Source organism: Acanthochromis polyacanthus, chromosome 8 (genome assembly GCF_021347895.1).
Source record: "Acanthochromis polyacanthus isolate Apoly-LR-REF ecotype Palm Island chromosome 8, KAUST_Apoly_ChrSc, whole genome shotgun sequence".
Lineage (NCBI taxonomy): Eukaryota > Metazoa > Chordata > Actinopteri > Pomacentridae > Acanthochromis > Acanthochromis polyacanthus.
The window spans coordinates 38709514-38722142 of NC_067120.1; the positions used below are offsets into that span (position 1 = coordinate 38709514).

The 12629-nt window shown below is 33.4% G+C and overlaps 1 protein-coding gene across 7 annotated transcripts in view; it reads right to left on the reverse strand.

Moving 5' to 3' along the window:
- wt1a (WT1 transcription factor a) overlaps positions 1-12629 on the reverse strand; it is a 47946-nt gene that overhangs the window by 1860 nt on the left and 33457 nt on the right. For 4 of the 7 annotated variants that reach the window (XM_051951834.1, XM_051951835.1, XM_051951831.1 and 1 more), the window contains 4 exons: positions 8962-9061; positions 3195-3339; positions 1178-1267; positions 674-766 (listed from right to left, as the gene is read on the reverse strand). In XM_051951834.1, coding sequence (XP_051807794.1) covers positions 674-766; positions 1178-1267; positions 3195-3339; positions 8962-9061 — 428 coding nt within the window. The remainder of the gene's footprint in view (positions 1-673; positions 767-1177; positions 1268-3194; positions 3340-8961; positions 9062-12629) is intronic. The other 3 variants (XM_022205095.2, XM_051951832.1, XM_051951833.1) reach the window with 3 other exon arrangements.

Genomic DNA, 12629 nt, shown 5'->3' on the forward strand with positions numbered 1-12629 from the left:
AAAAAAATATTTATCGGGCTTATTATCGTACAAGACAATGAATGACAGAATGTTTAAGTTTTTAGTTTAGAAACCACAACAACAACAACAACAACAAAAAGGTCTTTAACAAACAATGGATTCTGGTCATTGTGTGTGTGTAGAGCAGGATTTTAAACTTTGTCCTGGATTAAACTGATTACATTGGGTTTACTATCAAAGAAGTCAAAATAAATAAAAAAAACAGAAAATATTCACATTTACAGAAGATGGAATGAAGGAATTTTTGCATTTCTGCCTCAGGAACCACAAGTAAACCTGCAGTTTCAGTAAAAGTGCTCTGCTGGGACAATATGCTGCCATAAGGATTTTAAATACATACACACTGAAAGAAACTTTCTGGGGTCCCAACATCACTCTCGCCTTAAAACATTGGGCCAGTAAATAAAAATCTTTTAAGGATTTAGATCTGTTGGAAACTATTCTGTCTGTGTCTTCACCAAATTTCATGGATGTGGGAGTTTTATTTCTCAAGATACTGAACCCTGAAAACGGCTTTGAAAGCAAAAATGTTCCAGAAGTGAGCAAGATCGCTGTCTGAAAGGACACCAGCTGACCCTCGCGTAACACACATGTATACATAAACAAGCATCAAATGGATGAAGAAGAAATGGAAAAATAAAAGTTTACGCACTTGTTTTACCTGTATGAGTCCGTGTGTGAGTCTTAAGGTGGTCAGACCGAGAGAACTTTCTCTGACACGTCTCGCATTCGAACGGTTTAACTCCTAAACACATGTACAGTAAGCATGCGCACACAAACACGCAATCAACACGCCAGGTCCACACACACACACACACACACACACACACACACACACACACACACACACACACACACACACACACACACACACACACACACACACAGAAAACACATGTCCAACACCACACACACACACACAGAGGGAGATAGAAAAACACAGTAGAGCAGAGGCTTGCAGAGAAGCCATTCCAAAGTCTGGCAGCATCTAGCAACTTTATCTGAGGGGAGTTCAGTTTGATGCAGCACTGTATGCAAAATTAAAAGACTGCAATGTCCAATAAATAAAGAAATGAAGGTGTCATGCAAATAGCAAACAAGTAAGAAAGAAGGTGAAAGTAGAAAAGTCAGAGATCCAGACTGAGTAAAGTCAAACCTGTGTGCCTCCTCTGGTGTCTTTTCAGCTGATCTGAGCGTGAAAACCTCCGTCCACAGTCCGTGAACTCACACTGGTAGGGTTTCTCTCCTGGATAAAGACACGAAAAGGGGAAATTAAGACAGTTCAACGCTGAAAATATCCCAGATAACATAACTACAGCAATGAACAAAAGTTTACATACACTGAGAAAGAGTTTCCAATGACTCCTAGAACTCTGAATTTTCTACGATGGAATCATTGAAACACATGAATCTTTGTCACAAACACAATCTTGCATTTTGGTTCTGGTTCTGGAAATGTCACAAAATCTGTTGGGTCAAAAATCTACAAATACCTTAACTAGGTTATTTGGTTTATCTTTGACTCCTCTGGACAGAATTGTTTCAGTTCCACTAAACTTGTCGTCTTTCTGACTTGTTTCTTCAGGTTCTTGATGGTTTAAGTCAGGACTTTGGGGAGACCAGTCTAGAACCTTCATTCTAGAACCTTCATTCCAGTCTGATGAAACCATTTCTTTTCCACGTCTGATGTGTGTTTGGACTCATTGTCTGGTTGAAACATCCAACTGTGTCCAAAATCAACCTTCTGATGATGGTTTAAGGTTTTCCTGAAGAATGTGGAGGTGATCCTCCTTCTTCATTGTTCCATTTACTTTGTGTAAAGCTTCAAACCCACCACCATGCTTGATGGTAGGTTTGGTGTTCTTGGGGTTAAAAGAAAGTCTAAGGCTACGTTCAGACTGCAGGCTAAAGTGACCCGAATCCGATTTTTCTATGTGACCTGTATCTGATATTTTCATGTCTGAACGACACAGATGCGATTTTTTCAAATGCAACCCAGGCCACTTGGATATCTGGTCCTAATTCCGATACGTATCGGATCTTTTGCCATGCGACTTCAGTCTGAACGGCCAGGTCACATTTATCCGACCTATACGTCATTGGTACACGACAAACCTCACTATTCTGCGTTCAAGCAAAGACACACGTCTTCGGCAGCCCAAAGATGTGTGTCTTGCCGTGAGAGTGTTAAAAAGAGGCGCTCACATATGTAGGTAAAGGTCGCCCTTGTCATTCGAAAATTCTGAATGAAGTCTGCATCTGTGAAGCCTCTCACATCACTATCCCACCACTCCTGGCTGCGACTCTGCACCCACACAGTTCTCTGGACAGACGTTGCTGCCACTGCCCCACAAAACGCCAGGGCCAAAATCCTGGCTCTCTTCCTTCTTGACCTTCTCCTTAAAACCATTAAGTTATAAATATGCAGGCTCCGGCTGGACAACAACTTTAAAATGGCCAGACATGCTCTACTGTTAGCGTCCATGTTTACTTCCGTAAACACTGAACACGCTCTCTGCGTGTCGTTGTTGTGTCCTCTTCTGCGCATGTGGGACACTTTTGGGTCGTGTGAGGTTCACACAGGAGATCACATACAAGCCGCTTTTAATTGGAAATGTGAATGAACTCACAAAAAAATCGGATTTCACAAAAAAAAAATGGGAATTGAGCATTAAGCCCTGCAGTCTGAATGTAGACTAAGACAGTCTGAAACCAGTCCCCGAAAAGAGTTTAAAACCAGGACTAAAATCAAACCTAAACCAGTCCATAAACTATTCAGAACCAGTCAGAATACAGCCTGAAACCATTTCCACTTTTGAAAATGTTCCCAATTTCAGTGGTTTTAAGCTGAATTTTAATCTGCAAACCTTCACTGTAAACGCTGTAAAGCACGTACATGAATGACTGTCTGGACAGTTTGCTTTTTTAGTCATGGAAAATCAATCATTATGAAGGGGTGTCGACGTTTGTTCTGCAGCAGATTTGACAAAATAAACTCAAAATATTTCCTGGCAGCAGCCGACGACGGCATCGGAGGCCAACGGAAACTTCATCTGAAGAAGTTTGTCCTCCCGGAGCTCAACAGAAAAGCTGACGTTTGTGACGTCTGAGAAACATCGTCAGCCACATAATAAATAACTCCACGGCTCATTCCTGTTTTCCGGCGGCTTCACCTGTGTGCTTTCGGCTGTGCATCTGCAGATGAGACAGCTTGAAGTAGCGTTTGTTGCATCCCGGATAGGCGCACATGAACGGACGCTTCTCGCTGCTCTCGGACCGGACGATGGCCGGAGCGATGCTGGGAACCCGACGGACATCCTGCACACAAAAACCAACACTTTGATTAATTTAAACAGAAGAAAACCCTCCCTGAGCATCAATAACTGAAATGTAATTAAGAAAACAGGTGGTCGTGTAAATAACTGCATGTGTTCTGTCTGTCTGGCCGAGGTCTTCATAATGAAGTGCTTGTTTATTCATTAGATGGGAATTAGCAATAAAACGACCCCAGACTGACTTGCAGCCCACAGGGACCGTTAGTTACGCCTTTTAGACACAACGTCTCAATGCTTCACTCTGCGGGGAAAAAACAGGAATGTAGAGCAGGAACTCTACAAAAGGGGAAAAATATCCAGAAAAAATGTATAAAGAGCCATAAATGACACAAAAAGGCATAAAATGACCACAAAGAGATATAAAAAGATCCGTAAATGACACAAATTGTGTAGAAATGATCACAAAATGACAACAAAAACACATTAAAAGCCCACAAAAGACAAAAAATACCACAAAAGGATATAAAATGGCCACAAAGAGACATAAAAAGATCCATAAAAGACACAAAAAGGAATAAAATGACCACAAAGAGACATAAAAAGATCCATAAATGACACAAAACGGCATAAAATAACCACAAAGAGACATAAAAAGATCCATAAATGACACAAAAAGGAATAAAATAACCAAAAAGAGACATAAAAAGATCCATAAATGACACAAAAAGGCATAAAATGACCACAAAGAGACATAAAAAGATCTATAAATGACACAAAAAGGAATAAAATAACCACAAAGAGACACAAAAAGATCCATAAATGACACAAAAAGGAATAAAATGACTTCAAAGAGACATAAAAAGATCCATAAATGGCACAAATTGTGAAGAAATGATCACAAAATGACCACAAAAAAGAAAAAGACCTCAAATAGACATTTAACAAATCATAAAATTTCACAAATTATGTACAAATTATCACAAAATGACCACAAAAAGGTGAAATGACAAGAAAAATACATAAAAACGACCACAAAAAAATAGAAAATGACCACAGACAGTCACAAAATGATAAACAAAGGAAATTAAATGACCACAATAAGACATAAAATGACCACAAAAGAAAATAAATGACCAAAGAAAGACACAGAAAAGTCCCACAGTAACCAAGAAGTCTACAAATGGTCAAAAATATGTAAAATGACCAAAAATGGACCTAAAAACACTCCTAAATGGCACAAATGGTCACAAAATGATCACAAAAACAAATTAAATATCGATAAAGGGACTTAAAAAATTCCCTACACCAAACAAATTGTGTACAGATGATCACAGAATGACAGGAAAAACACAGAAAACGGCCACTACAGCACATCTAAAAACAAGAACCACATTTCTTCAGAGAATAAAACATTTCTCACGTTGTTTTGCCGTTTTGTCGCCTCCCTTTGGTTCCTATGACATTAAAACGAGATCTTCATGCATCTTTGTCTAACTCTGTGTTTCCTCGTGCAGCATCTGCTCCTCATTTCCTCGACGTTTAGCTTAAACACCTCAGAGACTCGGAGGTCAGCGCTGCAGTGATTAGCGCTGTTAGCGGCTGTTAGCGGCTATCAGGAGAACATTACGGCTGTCGGCTACGAGCAGCGTCCACCGGTCCTTAATGGACAACATGCTGTTTTTATTAATGCAGAACTCTTCTCACTGCCAAATATCATTAACAATAATAATAATAAACTTTATTTATGTAGCATCTTGTAGAACTGGAGCAACAGCAAAACCTTCAAAAATGCAAAAAACAAAGAAACCTCCAGAAGAAACACAATTGTTGAAAGTGAAATAAATGAACAAGACGCTCTAAAATGACTTCTAATATGAATAAATGTGTAAAATATGAAACTGAACCTGAATGAACAACCTGCAGCCGCTAAAACTCCCTTAGCCTAGCTAGTAAGTTGGCTAGGTAGCTAGCATGTGTAGCCTTAAAAGTGGCGTCTCATGTGTAAAATATACAGTAACTATAATATAAATATAACATAAATGACCTAATACACTGTAAAATAAAAACCAAAAAGCATTTTCATGAAACATTATTTTGTCCTTCACATTTTATGCTATGATTAGCTTTATTAGCCACTGTAAGCTAACACAAGCTATGCTTAAAAACAAAGTAAACTAGATGGAGTGCTTTGTTTTCATAAATGATTCCATAATTTTTTTAAAAATCTAATTTACACAATGTATTTGTGTAATTAATCAATACTGAGCGCTTTGGGCTTCCATACAAGTGCTGACTTAATAAAAAGCGACATAAAAACACACAAACAATTAAATATTTCTGATTAAAAAACTGTTGCATTTTAATCTTTCTGAAAATTAAAGCGACTTTATGAAGACTGACATGAACTTAAAGGGAATTTGGAAAATGCTGTAAAAAAACAAGTAAAAATTTTTATCAGTTGAAAATAATTATGACTAAATATCATGAATAATAAGCTGCATCTGAATATTTTCTGATATTATTGCACAAGTTGTTATTTTGCTTTTTTAAACGATTTTTTAATATCATTAAACATTTGTAAAATAATTACATATTTGCCTGATTTAAATAATTGCAAATGTAATAATTTAATTTTATTTTTAATTTTAACTTTTAACATTATATATGCATAAACCTTCGCAGTAAAGATAATAATAAATGTTACATTAAATCATGACATTTTTTGTATTTAAATGAGGCAAAATTACAATAATTTAAAAAATATTTAATATTAATAATATATTTTCTGTTATTTGAAAGAAAAAATATCTATAAAAGGAACTAAAAAAGTGGAATTTTACAGATTTGAAATTACAAATATTTAGCAACATCAATCTAAAAAAATATTTTTGTGAGTTTTTAATGTAATCAGTTTAGACCTCTTTGGGACTCCATACATCAGGCTGAACATCAAGTTATTTTATTATTATTTAATATAAATCAACGTTTACTTCACAGCTGCAAACTGATTTAATTATCTGTGATTCTTGATTTTTTTTTCCCAGTTTTTGTCGGCTTTTAAAAGCGATTAATGAAACATTAATCGCTGCTGCTGTTTGCTTTGGCAGAGAATCGTCACATTTTCTCTGAAATTCCACCTTGAAAGGCCGAGATGTTGTTTAAAGTTTTGTTCTGATCCTGAAGAAAGAAGAAGAAGCGGTTGAGTAATGAAGCAGACCTCTGCAGAAAAACAACAAAAAGAGAAAGTGGAGGGTCTGGAGAGTCTCCTGTGGAGGCGCTGACAGACCATAATTAAAAGCTAATGATTTATTAAGCTGCTGATCCTCGTATGGAAACTGTAGCTTCACCCAGACTAACCTGAGACTTTCTGGGGAACAAAAAGCACAAATTCCTGCTCATGTGAAGCTTCAGCTGCATGTCAGTGTTTCCTCTCCTTCAGTCGAAACGTTCAAAAGCACTTTTTACGCCTCGATCAGGAGCTTTTCTGACACCGAACAGGAACAGAAGAGAAGACTTTTGGCCTCATTATGACCTCTGGATGATAAATAAAGTCAGACGAGCAGAGTGGAGCACAAAATGTAAGTTTTCTGTCTGAAAAAAACCTCAAACTGCAGTTAAAAATGACAGAGATCACATCTATCTTTGAGATTCTGACATAAAATGAGACTCTTCTTCTGCACAAACTGAACCAATCCTGAGCCGCCTCCTTAAAAAGTCCACCGCTAAAGATGCCAGAGAGGAAGAAAACTGTTCAATCTGAGAGTTCATAGATTTATTTTTACATCCAGCTGAATATTTGTCCCAGAATGAAGGAGACGTTTAGTTTTTGGACAAATCAAAGTGTAACTAAAGTAATTGAAAGCATAAATCATAATCAGGAACATATGAAATAAACATATTTATATTTTTTCTGCACTATTTGCTGAATTCATGCAGGTTCAACAGGCTGTTTCTAGAATATAAAAGTCTTTTACCTGCAATTTACTCTCATTTACATTTTTTTATTTTAAAAATACTGCATCTGCTAAAAAAATCACAGAAAAAAGAATAATTTACACGTTAACCACAACATAAAAATTTCAAGAAAGCCAAAACATAAATAAATAAAAGTATATTTTCCCAAACTGTAGTTTGTTCTTATTTCAAGGTTTCAAAACAAAATTCTGCATTTTAAATCTTTTAAACATAGAATTCTGTTTACAATATTTGCTGTTACTTGAATGAAAAAGCGGCATTTTACAGATTTTTCCTATTTTTTAAACATATAATTATATAGCAACATCAAACTATGCATATAGATTAAAAATATAAAATTAATAATTAATAAATATTGAATCAAATTATTAAATTTACTGTATTTAAATTAAGAGATTTGCACAGTTATTTTACAAATGAAGAGTTCATTTGCAAAAACAAAAACAGATAACTCCATTTTAATAAATTTTCAAAAACTTTTTTTATTGTTTACTTGAGAAAATATCAAACTGAAGCTGAGTGGATTTGACTCAGTAGAAAAATACATGACAAAATCGAGAAAAAATACATTATTTGTGTTATTATTATGATTATTATTATTATCTCAAGTAAACAATAAAAAAACAACTTTTCTGAAAATTTATAAAATGCGGTTATCTGTTTTTGCAAATAAACTCTTCAATTATTTAATAATAATATATTTGCTGTTATTTGAAAGAACCAGTATGTGTATTTGGGACTGAAAAAGTTGTATTTTACAGATTTTTTCAATTTAAAAAATAGAAATAATATCCAGCGATATTGAAGTACACATAATTTCTACAGTAAAAAAATTAAAAAATACTAATTAACAGATATCAAACTCAATTATTTAACTTACTGTATTTATTCATATTTATAAATATTTAATAACAACAGATTTGCTGGTATTTGAAAGAATATATATAGATATATTAAATATTTGGTTGTGAATTTGCATATTTTTTACTGTATTTAAATCAGAAGAATTAAATTATTTTACAATTATTTAATAATAATATATTTGCTGTTATTCTACCTCTGTAAATAAATGTAAATAAATAAATAAAATAAATAAATTTGAAAGAAAATTAATGTGTATTAGGAACGGAAATAAGTGGTGTTTCAGAGATTTTTAGTATTTTTTAAAAATTACAAATATTTTGCAACGTTAAACTATACATAGTGTGTAAAGTAAAAATAAATATTATTTACATAAATTATTAGATTTACTGTATTTATTTATATTCACAAATATTTAGTAATAATTTATTTGCTGTTATTTGAAAGGAAATTAAATCATTTATTTATTTATTTCAATATTTCGTAGAAAATTTGCATAATTTTTTTTACCGTTTCATTTTTCAACTTCTTCACGTGGAAATTTTTAAAAAAATCATTATTATTTTTTAAATTGCAGTATTTTATGGTACTGAAATCTGCTAAAAGTTCTTTTTAAAAGTTCTTTTCTATTATTATCACCACTGCTTTTTTGCCTATTATTCTGTCACCCTCGCTGCCAGATTTTTACAGTTTCACAGCTTCTTTCATCATTCAGTCGGATCGCTAACATGCAGCAGATTAAACCTCAGATTTGAACTGTGAGCAGATCTGTGCAGCATCCGTCACCATGGAGACGCAGCAGGTTAAACCCACTGATGGTGAGCCCTACCTGGATCCCTCTGAACACTCCGTGGGTGTGGATTCTGTACTGGGTGCTGCAGCTGTAAACCATGGGGGTGCTGGGGTCGCTGTCGTAGCCGGCTGCATGGCTGCAAACACAAAAACACACAGAAGAGACGTTTAATCGTCAGAATAATCCATTAATTCAACATTTTTTTCACTGCTTAGACCAGGAGAGTCAAACTCAACCTAGTTCAGGTTCACATTCAGCCCAGTTTGATCCACAGTGACCAGTAAAATCCCAGCATATCAACCTAAAAATAACCACAACTCCTAATGCTTCCTTTGTTTTAGTGCAAAAAATGTTCATTAGGAAAATTTAAGGAATTATCTTTTTACTAAACATCATGAACAACCTGAAATTCCTGAAGAAAAATAAATTCAGTTTCATCAACATTCAGCCTCAGTTTATCATTTCCACATCACAGCTTCCACATCAGAGTGTCTACAAAGGAACACAACATTTAGTCACCTGGAACTGAACAATGTAGGATGTTACTGTATGATCAAAGCCACAAACATCAGGAAAAAAATAACAAAAACAAGGCAAATATTACAAAAATGAGACACAATATTAGAAAAGACAAAAATAAAATGAAAAAAAATTAGAGAAATGACACAAAATGGGACAAAAAATTACACAAATGACACGAAATGAGATGAAAAATTAGACAAATGACACAAAAAATTAAACTCATTTGTCCAGAAAAATGGACAACTGACAAAAACAAGAGCAAAAATCCAAAAGCAAGAAACAAACAACAAAAAATACACTAAAAACACAAGTGGAACAAAAAGGAAATGCACAAAAAAAAGAAAAAAACCCCCAACAAGAACATGAGAGAAACAAGTCAGACAAAAAAGACAAAATATTACAAAAATGAGACACAAAACAACAAAAAAAGGACAAACAACACAAGCGAGACAAAAAAGACGTAAAAAATGACAAAAATTAGACAAAAAAACAATGAACAAAGCAAAACACAAAATTACAAAAATAAGACAAAAACACAAATGAGACAAAAACTAGAAACAAAACGACAAAAGTCAGACAACAAAAGACAAAAAACAACAAAAACAAGACTAAATATTTCAAAACTGAGATGCAAATTGACAAAAGTGAGAAACAAAACGGACAAAAGTGAGAAAAAACAACGAATAAGGCAAAACACACAATTACAAAAATAAGAGGAAAAACACAAGCAAGACAAAAAGGAAACACAAAACCACTAAAAAGAGAACCAAAAAGTCAGAAAAAAAGACAAATTATTCAAAAAAATACACAAAATATGACAAAAATGAGACACAAAATTACAAAAAAATGGGCAAACAACACAAACGAGGCAAAAAAGATGCAAAATAAAATATTAGACAAAATATTACCAAAAAAAGACACAAAACAACAAGAATAAAGACAAAAAAACCACAAGTGAGACGAAAAGGAAAAACAAAGCAACAAAAACGAGAAACAAATGACAAAAACATGAGACAAACAACAAAAGTCAGACAAAAAAAGAAAAAAAAACCAAAACAAGAAAAAAGAAAACTCTCAAAAAAGAGACAAAACAATAAAAATGAGAAACGACACAACAAAAGTCAGACAAAAAAGAAAAAAAAACCAAAACAAGAAAAAGAAACTCTCAAAAAAGAGACAAAACAATAAAAATGAGAAACGACACAACAAAAGTCAGATAAAAAAAAGACAGCCCCCTCAAAAAACAACAAAAATGAGACAAAATATTACAAAAATGACACACAAAACGACAAAAGAACAATCCAGTATTTTACTTTATGATCCAAACAACTTGTCATTGTCCAGCAATGATTTTACATTCATAGTTTTATTAATTTACAATCTGCAGTTAATGTCTTCTCTGTAATTTTGACCGCTTCTGGTCTGCGGGCTGCATGTTGGACACCCCTGGTTTGGATCAAGCAGCTCAGAAAACTAATTTCAGCTGAAAACCTGGAGGTTTTCTGGTGTAAAAAGAGCCGTTCATGAGATAAGGAGCAGCAGATGGAAGATCAGAGCAGTAAATCTGATCGGTAACAACCTGGCAGGTAGGAAGACGCTGTGCTGCCTTCAGGTACCGTCGGGTCAGAGAGCTAACATCACTCAACATGTTCTTCATGTCACTTACAGCCCATAATGTGAAACACAGACCAGAGTTCATGTAATGGATGGGAGGAGAGATCCGTAAATCCTGTTTGTCCGACTGTCTGCGCTCAGCAACGCTAAAATATCTGAGCTAAAGAAAAACTTTACATCAGTTTAGACTAAAATATCTGAGCTAAAGAAAAACTTTACATCAGTTTAGACTAAAATATCTGAGCTAAAGAAAAACTTTACATCAGTTTAGACTAAAATATCTGAGCTAAAGAAAAACTTTACATCAGTTTAGACTAAAATATCTGAGCTAAAGAAAAACTTTACATCAGTTTAGACTAAAATATCTGAGCTAAAGAAAAACTTTACATCAGTTTAGACTAAAATATCTGAGCTAAAGAAAAACTTTACATCAGTTTAGACTAAAATATCTGAGCTAAAGAAAAACTTTACATCAGTTTAGACTAAAATATCTGAGCTAAAGAAAAACTTTACATCAGTTTAGACTAAAATATCTGAGCTAAAGAAAAACTTTACATCAGTTTAGACTAAAATATCTGAGCTAAAGAAAAACTTTACATCAGTTTAGACTAAAATATCTGAGCTAAAGAAAAACTTTACATCAGTTTAGACTAAAATATCTGAGCTAAAGAAAAACTTTACATCAAAGTTTTACTTTATAAAACCATGCAGCCGTTTGGACGATTAAAATGACGCCTCTGCAGAGATTTAGTTTTTATTTTACATCTTCAGACGTGTTGCATCAGATGCAGATTTTTAGAATAAATCCAACGTTTCTGCACGGCAACTGTTTTTAAAATCTCCTTTACTGCACAAAACAACAACTAAATCATAATAAAATCACCAAAAAAAGGCAGTACGACGCACAACTTAGAATAAAAAAGCCTTCTAACAAAAACAAGACAAAAACACAAAAAAATGACAAAAATAAGACAAAGAACACAAGCGAGACAAAAAGTAAACAGAATGACAGAAAGGAGAAACAAAAGAACAAAATGAGACAAAAATTTGACAAAATATTACAAAAACAGGCATAAAATGTCAAAAATTAGACAAAATATTACAAAAACAGGCATAAAATGTCAAAAATTAGACAAAATATTACAAAAACAGACATAAAATGACAAAAATTAGACAAAATATTACAAAAACAGGCATAAAATGTCAAAAATTAGACAAAATATTACAAAAACAGGCATAAAATGACAAAAATTAGACAAAATATTACAAAAACAGGCATAAAATGACAAAAATTAGACAAAATATTACAAAAACAGGCATAAAATGTCAAAAATTAGACAAAATATTACAAAAACAGGCATAAAATGACAAAAATTAGACAAAATATTACAAAAACAGGCATAAAATGTCAAAAATTAGACAAAATATTACAAAAACAGACATAAAATGACAAAAATTAGACAAAATATTACAAAAACAGGCATAAAATGTCAAAAATTAGACAAAATATTACAAAAACAGGCATAAAATGACAAAAATTAGACAAAATATTACAAAAACAGGCATAA